This window comes from Coregonus clupeaformis, chromosome 38, assembly GCF_020615455.1.
Source record: "Coregonus clupeaformis isolate EN_2021a chromosome 38, ASM2061545v1, whole genome shotgun sequence".
Classification (NCBI taxonomy): Eukaryota; Metazoa; Chordata; class Actinopteri; order Salmoniformes; family Salmonidae; genus Coregonus; species Coregonus clupeaformis.
The window spans coordinates 618365-628364 of NC_059229.1; the positions used below are offsets into that span (position 1 = coordinate 618365).

Below are 10000 nucleotides of genomic sequence, written 5' to 3' on the forward strand. Positions count from 1 at the left end.
GATCAGGTCAGCAAGATGGTGTGAAAAGGGTATTTGTGGTCGAAACGGAAGAAAACAGTCTAAAATCGAGGGAAGCAGGGAGGTAGTATGTTAACTTGTCCAATAAGAAACGCTCATTTCCCTTTTCCGTTGTGTAACATTTTGCTACAGTGTGCCCTAATGAACATGACCCAGGTGTTTTACTGCTGAGGCAGGAGTTGGACAAAACTCTGAAGGACTGTGGCTCTCCAGGAGTGTGGCATTTGTTGTAACCTGCACCCGCTGAAATGTATTTGGTGTAGACATGCTAAATGTGTGTATCCCCTAGCCCCTCCGGAGTGGGTGACGAAGCCAGAGGACAGCCAGCTGGAGGAAGGCCTCCCTGGGTACCTGCATTGCCACACCCGCGCCACCCCCCAGCCCGAGGTTACCTGGTACCGCAACTTCATCCCCATCACCGCCGAGGTCAGTCCTGTGGTCCGAACTGTGTGTCCTGGTCATTCTGAAAAGAAGGGGGAATATACACTAAGAACTACTACACACCGAGTGTACAAAACATTAGGACCACCTGCTCTTTCCATGACATAGATTGACCAGGTGAATCCAGGTGAAAGCTATGATCCCATATTGATGTCACTTGTTAAATTCACTTCAGTCAGTGTAGATGAAGGGGAAGAGACAGGTTAAAGAAGGACTTTTTAAGCCTTGAGACATACAGTGGTGAAAAAAAGTATTTAGTCAGCCACCAATTGTGCAAGTTCTCCCACTTAAAAAGATGAGAGAGGCCTGTAATTTTCATCATAGGTACACGTCAACTATGACAGACAAAATTAGAAAAAAAAATCCAGAAAATCACATTGTAGGATTTTTAATGAATTTATTTGCAAATTATGGTGGAAAATAAGTATTTGGTCACCTACAAACAAGCAAGATTTCTGGCTCTCACAGACCTGTAACTTATTCTTTAAGAGGCTCCTCTGTCCTCCACTCGTTACCTGTATTAATGGCACCTGTTTGAACTTGTTATCAGTATAAAAGACACCTGTCCACAACCTCAAACAGTCACACTCCAAACTCCACTATGGCCAAGACCAAAGAGCTGTCAAAGAACACCAGAAACAAAATTGTAGACCTGCACCAGGCTGGGAAGACTGAATCTGCAATAGGTAAGCAGCTTGGTTTGAAGAAATCAACTGTGGGAGCAATTATTAGGAAATGGAAGACATACAAGACCACTGATAATCTCCCTCGATCTGGGGCTCCACGCAAGATCTCACCCCGTGGGGTCAAAATGATCACAAGAACGGTGAGCAAAAATCCCAGAACCACACGGGGGAACCTAGTGAATGACCTGCAGAGAGCTGGGATCAAAGTAACAAAGCCTACCATCAGTAACACACTACGCCGCCAGGGACTCAAATCCCCCTGCTTAAGCCAGTACATGTCCAGGCCCGTCTGAAGTTTGCTAGAGTGTATTTGGATGATCCAGAAGAGGATTGGGAGAATGTCATTTGGTCAGATGAAACCAAAATAGAACTTTTTGGTAAAAACTCAACTCGTCGTGTTTGGAGGACAAAGAATGCTGAGTTGCATCCAAAGAACACCATACCTACTGTGAAGCATGGGGGTGGAAACATCATGCTTTGGGGCTGTTTTTCTGCAAAGGGACCAGGACGACTGATCCGTGTAAAGGAAAGAATGAATGGGGCCATGTATCGTGAGATTTTGAGTGAAAACCTCCTTCCATCAGCAAGGGCATTGAAGATGAAACGTGGCTGGGTCTTTCAGCATGACAATGATCCCAAACACACCGCCCGGGCAACGAAGGAGTGGCTTCGTAAGAAGCATTTCAAGGTCCTGGAGTGGCCTAGCCAGTCTCCAGATCTCAACCCCATAGAAAATCTTTGGAGGGAGTTGAAAGTCCATGTTGCCCAGCGACAGCCCCAAAACATCACTGCTCTAGAGGAGATCTGCATGGAGGAATGGGCCAAAATACCAGCAACAGTGTGTGAAAACCTTGTGAAGACTTACAGAAAACATTTGACCTGTGTCATTGCCAACAAAGGGTATATAACAAAGTATTGAGAAACTTTTGTTATTGACCAAATACTTATTTTCCACCATAATTTGCAAATAAATTCATTAAAAATCCTACAATGTGATTTTCTGGATTTTTTTTTCTAATTTTGTCTGTCATAGTTGACGTGTACCTATGATGAAAATTACAGGCCTCTCTCATCTTTTTAAGTGGGAGAACTTGCACAATTGGTGGCTGACTAAATACTTTTTTTCACCACTGTATGTCTCAAGGCTTAAAAAGTCCTTCTTTAACCTGTCTCTTCCCCTTCATCTACACTGACTGAAGTGAATTTAACAAGTGACATCAATATGGGATCATAGCTTTCACCTGGATTCACCTGGTCAATCTATGTCATGGAAAGAGCAGGTGGTCCTAATGTTTTGTACACTCGGTGTGTAGTAGTTCTTAGTGTATATTCCCCCTTCTTTTCAGAATGACCAGGACACACAGTTCGGACCACAGGACTGACCTCGGCGGTGATGGGGATGAAGTTGCGGTACCAGGTAACCTCGGGCTGGGGGGTGGCGCGGGTGTGGCAATGCAGGTACCCAGGGAGGCCTTCCTCCAGCTGGCTGTCCTCTGGCTTCGTCACCCACTCCGGAGGGGCTAGGGGATACACACATTTAGCATGTCTACACCAAATACATTTCAGCGGGTGCAGGTTACAACAAATGCCACACTCCTGGAGAGCCACAGTCCTTCAGAGTTTTGTCCAACTCCTGCCTCAGCAGTAAAACACCTGGGTCATGTTCATTAGGGCACACTGTAGCAAAATGTTACACAACGGAAAAGGGAAATGAGCGTTTCTTATTGGACAAGTTAACATACTACCTCCCTGCTTCCCTCGATTTTAGACTGTTTTCTTCCGTTTCGACCACAAATACCCTTTTCACACCATCTTGCTGACCTGATCCAAACTGTGCTGGCTCTGATATTTTCATTTCACATTGTGCTTTTCAGCAAGGTTCCAGAGACAATTGTGGATGTGTACCCAGACCAGCTTGGTTTGGCTTGGTTGGGCTCAGTAGTGTGAAAAGCCTTTAGGGTCTTGGTCAGGCTTGAGGTCTATACTCACTGGCCACGGTGACGGTCAGCTCCTGCCTCCTGGTACCGGCCTTGTTCTGGCCCACGCAGGTATACAGTCCCGAGTCTTCCCCCTGGGTGGGGCTGAAGACCAGCTCCAGTCCATCCTGGTAGACCCTGCCCTCTGAGGGGACGCGTTCCCCGCCACGCTCCCACCACACATCGGGCTCCGGGTGGCCGCGAGGGGGGCGGCAGGACACCCGCTCCAGGGAGTTGGCCGAGAAGACCCGGCTCTGGCTGGGGCCCATCTCCTCGATCTCTGTAAGGGGTGGGAGGAAGTATTTGAAGTGATAGTCCATCATGACATCAGTAATAGAAGACAAAAACCGTGAATTAAGACTGCAAAACGAATATATTGTGTCCTAATCATGAGGGCAATGCAGTGTACCACTCAACTGTAGAGTGGAACTGTTGACCCTGCCGTGCCAATCCAGCTTAAGATTAGCGAGGGATAAAATGTATTAATGGAGTTAAACTGTGACAGGGTTCAGTGAGTTAGACACAAACTGAAGGATTCAAACATCTGTCGAGGCAGTGTGTCAAATCTGCCAAAGCTGTGCGTGTCCCTTACCTGCTAGGTTCACGGTGGCCTCCAGAGTGACAGGGAGTCCGCGGGGCCCTTTGGCCACACATTTGTAGAGCCCAGTGTTTCTGGGCTTCACCTGCGTGATGAGCAGGGAGCCATTGTTCAGCATCACCAACCTAGGGAGGGAGAGAAAGAAAGAAAGAATGTCACAGCAAAATACAGACTTCTTTCCGAATATTTTCTGGAAAGTTGGCCAACTCAGAAAAGCGGACTCGTTGTTTGTTGAACATTTTCTGTATATTTGTACATTTTAAAAGGACTCTTGGAAGAGACACTAATAAACAAACATTAGCGGTTTGCAGAATTCACAAAATGTCGACATGCATCCAAAACGTACATTCATAAACACAGGTACACAACATGCACGCACACACAGCCTTAGAGTGGATGTATATAGTGGAACTGTAATTCACATCTACGAGACGGTACTTAGTCGTCACGCATCTGGTATATATAGTACCAGTCAAAAGTTTGGACACACCTACTCATTGAAGGTTTTATTTATATTTTTCTATTTTCTACGTTGTAGAAGAATAGTGAAGACATTTAAACTATGAAATAACACATATGGAATCATGTAGTAACCAGAAAAGTGTTAAACAAATCTAAATATATTTTATATTTGAGATTCTTCAAAGTAGCCACCCTTTGCCTTGATGACAGCTTTGCACACTCTTGGCATTCTCTCAACCAGCTTCACCTGGAATGCTTTTCCATCAGTCTTGAAGGAGTTCCCACATATGCTGAGCACTTGTTGGCTGCTTTTCCTTCACTCTGCGGTCCAACTCATCCCAAACCATTTCAATTAGGTTGAGGTCGGGTGATTGTGGAGGCCAGGTCATCTGATGCAGCACTCCATCACTCTCCTTCTTGGTAAAATAGCCCTTACACAGCCTGGAGGTGTGTTGGGTCATTGTCCTGTTGAAAAACAAATTATAGTCCCACTAAGCGCAAACCAGATGGGATGGCGTATCGCTGCAGAATGCTGTGGTAGCCATGCTGGTTAAGTGTGCCTTGAATTCTAAATAAATCACAGACAGTGTCACCAGCAAAGCACCCCCACACCATCACACCTCCTCCATGATACACGGTGGGAACAACACATGCAGAGATCATCTGTTCACCTACTCTGCGTCTCACAAAGACACGGCGATTGGAACCAAAAATCTCAAATTTGGACTCATCAGATCAAAGGACAGATTTCCACCAGTCTAATGGCCATTGCTCGTGTTTCTTGGCCCAAGCAAGTCTCTTCTTCTTATTGGTGTCCTTTAGTAGTGGTTTCTTTGCAGCAATTCGACCATGAAGGCCTGATTCACGCAGTCTCCTCTGAACAGTTGTTGTTGAGATGTGTCTGTTACTTGAACTCTGCGAAGCATTTATTTGGGCTGCAATCTGAGGCAGGTAACTCTAATGAACTTATCCTCTGCAGCAGAGGTAAGTCTGGGTATTCCTTTCCTGTGGTGGTCCTCATGAGAGCCAGTTTCATCATAGCGCTTGATGGTTTTTGTGACTGCACTTGAAGAAACTTCCAAAGTTCATGAAATATTCCGGATTGACTGACCTTCATGTCTTAAAGTAATGATGGACTGTCGTTTCTCTTTGCTTATTTGAGCTGTTCTTGCCATAATATGGATTTGGTCTTTTAGCAAATAGGGCTATCTTCTGTATACCAACCCTAGCGTGTCACAACACAACTTTGTGTGCAAAGCTGTCATCAAGGCAAAGGGTGGCTACTTTGAAGAATCTCAAATATAAAATATATTTTGATTTGTTTAACACCTTTTTGGTTACTACATGATTCCATACGTGCTATTTCATAGTTTTGATGTCTTCACTATTCTTCTACAATGTAAAAAATAGTAAAAATAAAAAAAAAACCTGGAATGAGTAGGTGTGTCCCAACTTTTGACTGGTACTGTATATAAATCCAGTCTTACCGGGACTTGTTGGTGATGAGCTCGTCCTGGTGGTACCACTCTTGGGTGGGAGGGGGCTCGGCGGTGAACAGGCAGTTAAGGAGGGCCTCCTCGTTCCTCATCACCACCAGGTCCTCAGGAACCACCACAGGACGAGGGAAACTCTTATCTATACAGAGGAAGGGATGAGAGAGTAAGGGAGGGGTGGGGGTAAGGCTGAACGATTTTGGAAAATAATCTAATTGCGATTTTTTGCCCCCAATATTGCGATTGCGATTTAATATGCGATTTAATTTATTTATCCTTTTTCCCCTACAAAACATAATGAATGATTTAAATATGACCAACACAATAGTATATACATTTAGTGTGAAATGTTCTTTCCCATAGGCTGGGTCTATTTGTTAGAATTAAATTCAAACATGTATGACTTGAAATAAATGACATTTTTATTGAACTGCTCATTACAGAAACATCTGTGGCTTTGCCACTGTGCATTTAAATAATTTAAACAAAGGCATGAACTTTGTAAACACTGTGTGCAAAAGGTACAGTCTTAAGAAAAAAATAATTTTAAATTGTATGTATCTTACTGCTCCCAAGTCAGTAACATTTCACACAACTGAAACAAGGAATTTGCTTTGAAAATATTTTGTAAAATCAAAGTAAATAAAGTTATAAATAAAAAATGAGAAATGCACTTTTAATTTAGACAAACTATTTTTTATAAACGATTTGAATATTATAATATAAAATAGATGAGCCTCACTTATCTCAAGTACACAACAATAACACACCACACAGACTAAAGTTCACTACGAGTATGGCACTGCCAGCCATACTTATCCAACAGTTCTGATCAATAAAATGGACTGTAAGACTCTGGTACGGCTCAGCTGTGCGGCTTGACCACATATCAGTAGTGCTAGCAAAAAACTCCACCGTTTTAAGTTCCGCGGCGACTTTCTCTTTGCACTTTTTGTACAGCTCCGGTATGGCAGTCTGACTGAAGTATGTGCGGGAGGGTATACTGTAACGTTTATCAAGCGTATGTATTAATGCCATGAACCCAGGCTTGGTCACCGTGCTGAGAGGCATCATATCTTTGGCTATGAACTCGGTTATTGTCCGAGTGATTTCTCCGTGCCGTTTTGAATTACGTTCATACGGAGTGACACTTTCGAACATTTCTGTCAGTGATCCCTGTCTTGAGGTATTTGGCTTGTCTCGCGCACTGATGCTCGGCATTTTGGTCATACAACTGTCATGCATTGATTTGTGGTATTTTTTTAAGTGCTGAAACAGGTTTGTAGTGTTACCCCGTGAAGTAGCAATCGGAGCACGGCATGCTCTGCACAACACCTGACGCTGCTCAGCATCTTCTTTTTTAAAACCAAAATAGTTCCACACCACCGACGTGCTGTTCCTCTTCGATATTAAAGTATCAGCTGTGTCAGTTTCTGACTGTTCCGTCGAGCAAGATGCCATTGCGCTGGACAGCATGAAAAGTCGCGTCACGTGACCACCTCAAATCGCGCACGTTGCGATTAGAAAATCGCGTTCAGTCAAATCGCGATATTATCGCGAATGCAATTAATCGTTCAGCCCTAGGTGGGGGTAGTGTGATATGAAGAGACTGAGAAAGAGGTATACAGTACAAAGAGTACATAAGAAAGGGAAGAGAGAGGTCAAAGGGTTCTCTTCAGCTCTGGCTTCTATTCACAATGTTGATGCCAATAGGGCTGGGTGTTGCTTTGCAATTAAACTATGGGGGAAAACTGCAATCCCTCCTCACCTCTTCTTTATTGAATCTTTGTCCATATACACACCTATAATATTGAGGGTGAAGTTGGCATTGCTGCACACGTGCCCGGCTGGATTTTTGGCACAGCAATAGTAGAGGCCATTGTTGTCTGGGCTGGCACTGGGCAGGGTCAGAGTTCGCTCCTTGTTGTTGATCTGATGGCTCTTCTCCGGCAGGCGCACGCCGTCTCTGTACCAGTGGCATGTTGGTCTGGGGGAGGAAGACATGACTACTTAATATGCATGAGGGAGTTGGCACATACGAACAAGTGGAGAGACTGATGAACGCTATAGTGGTTAAATCAGTGCTCATTGGTCACAAGTATATTTACTTATCATGGATACTTTTGTAGTTTTGACAAAATCAAGTGGCCATCCTTCTTCATAACGCAATGAGTCCAGTGAAAACACGAGGTAAAGTGGGGACTCATAAGGCAACGTGGGGCCTTGTAAAGGCATCAGCATGCTTCAGTTCGGCTAGCTGAACCAAACGAGTATGCTCGCATACTCCCTTAAAAGATTTGCGCTTGAAAAAGCGCCAATAGTACCATTTGTCCATTTAGATATGCACAAACTCTTCCGAACAGTTTCGGCTGGGAAGCACCTTAAGGCCGTGGTTGTGTTTCTCACCGTGGGTGTCCATCAATGTTGCACCTGAACGTCACAGGGGCAGAGCTCTCGATGTCCTGCTCTGATGCAGGATCTTTCAGGGTCACCCCACCACTCTCTAGCCCTGTGTGACAGAGAGAGAGAGCGAGCGAGAGAGAGAGAGAGAGGGAAAAAGATCAATAACAAATGATGAGGGCAGAAAGGAGTAGAAAGAGTGGAAAGTTTTAAGAGCGAGGGAAGGTACATAGAGAGGTAGGTAGAATGAGTATTAAAAGACAGAAGGTAGAGAGCGAGCACAGAGGAAGAGAGAGATGGAGGGTTAAAAAAAGCTGTCAAACCCCCCCCCTCCTGCTGCTCATTAACACAAACCAGCCATTCACACCTGGCCGGCTAACTTAGCACCGGCTACCAAAACAGCACCCTTCCCTTTCAGCTGACCTTCCTGGTTCTGTGACACAGTCAGCCAGACCAGACGGACGCTGTAACTTCACAAGCGGTCCATCTTGGCAGAGGACATAAAGGACAGCTCTGTCCGCCCCGCACTCAAAATAACCTCTCATTTCGGTTTTGGTCCAGCGGAAATCAAAGTTAGGAAAAAAGAAAAGAAAAGCACTGGCTGGCTCTCGTCAGAGTCTCTATAAGTATGAGGCAGCGTTTTCTTAGTGCTTGAGGAGATGTGTTTGATGCCTGTTATATAGATGGAGGTTGCAGACACACATGGGAGGAATAAATACTCAATAAGTTCAAATCTATGGCTGCAAGGCAACTGTCAATATTCAAAACATATAGGTCCTCATAAGGTCTAAGATGCTGTTAATTGCTGCGCAGGCAATTCAATGCATTTGGCAAAATTATTGCAGTAACATATACATAATTATGCCTATTATTTGCGATTACACTGCCACCCATGCTTACTTTGAGTGCTAGATTGAGTCATATCAATATCGGAAATATGTGTATGGATTTAACAATTGCACCTCTATTTACAGTATTTTGGTTATGATACCTCAAAACACTATGATTTAAGGGAAGGGCTTACACTGATGAGAAGTATCTAAGTAAAAGTAAGTAGTATTTAAGTAAACTCACATTTGATGTTGAAGGACGCCTCCGTGGAGCGCTCCTCTTCTCCCGTGGCGTTGTTTGCGGCCAGGCACTGGAAGGTCCCGGCGTCCAGCACCCGGTCCACAGTGGTGAACTTGAGGTTGCCGCCCTCCCGAAAGCGGCGCTCCGTGTCGTTCACCGCATCGCCGTTTTGCAGCCAGCTGTAACTCACGCCCTCCACGTCGCTGACCTCGCAGCGTAACATGGCGCTCCGGCCGTGCAAGGCATCCTGGGACTTGGGCTCCTTGGTGAAGTGGAAGGAGGCAGCGTGAATGGTGAGAACTGGAGGATGGAAAAAAAGAGAAAGAGAGAGGGAGGGACGAATTAGTTGTTTTGCTCTTACGTGTTACGCTAAACCAAAAATTTATTCCGTTCACAACAGAGCCTGCATTTGATGCACAAACAAATTAAACTTATTTTTCTTCCTTGAAAAGATCAAGTCAAAAAGACTACTTTCAGCCATCCGCACATCAGCTCAAGAGATCATTTAAAGGAAAGAGGACAATGCTTTTTAACCTTCCACCTTCTCCCCTTTACGCCCTTGGCTCTTTTGTCCACTGGCAGCTGGGAGTAGAGAGACAGACTCCCAGGTGTGCTGCAGACAGACCATGGGCCCCAGCTTCTCTGGACATGGTTCATAACTCCTTGGCCTCCCTCCTCTTGCTGAGTGACATGCCAGGTATGTACTCTGTCATCCCAAATAATAATCACGTCTCCTGCAAGACCATCAGTTTTCACTTGCATTGCTACATGCACAAAAAATGCTGGTCAGGAGATTTTGGATGTTGCTTAACAACCGGCCAACGAACTTCAAAGTGGTTTGGATGACACAACAAC

The 10000-nt window shown here is 44.8% G+C and overlaps 1 protein-coding gene across 1 annotated transcript in view; it reads right to left on the reverse strand.

The window, feature by feature from the left end:
- Positions 1 to 445: 445 nt before the first annotated feature.
- The window catches only part of LOC121572665 (inactive tyrosine-protein kinase 7-like), a 28123-nt gene continuing 18568 nt past the window's right edge, over positions 446 to 10000 (reverse strand). The window contains exons 2-9 of the mRNA XM_045211661.1: positions 9149 to 9445; positions 8081 to 8183; positions 7477 to 7661; positions 5669 to 5816; positions 3714 to 3844; positions 3135 to 3401; positions 2529 to 2665; positions 446 to 481 (exon numbers count right to left, since the gene is read on the reverse strand). Of these exons, the coding sequence (XP_045067596.1) occupies positions 446 to 481; positions 2529 to 2665; positions 3135 to 3401; positions 3714 to 3844; positions 5669 to 5816; positions 7477 to 7661; positions 8081 to 8183; positions 9149 to 9445 (1304 nt within the window). The remainder of the gene's footprint in view (positions 482 to 2528; positions 2666 to 3134; positions 3402 to 3713; positions 3845 to 5668; positions 5817 to 7476; positions 7662 to 8080; positions 8184 to 9148; positions 9446 to 10000) is intronic.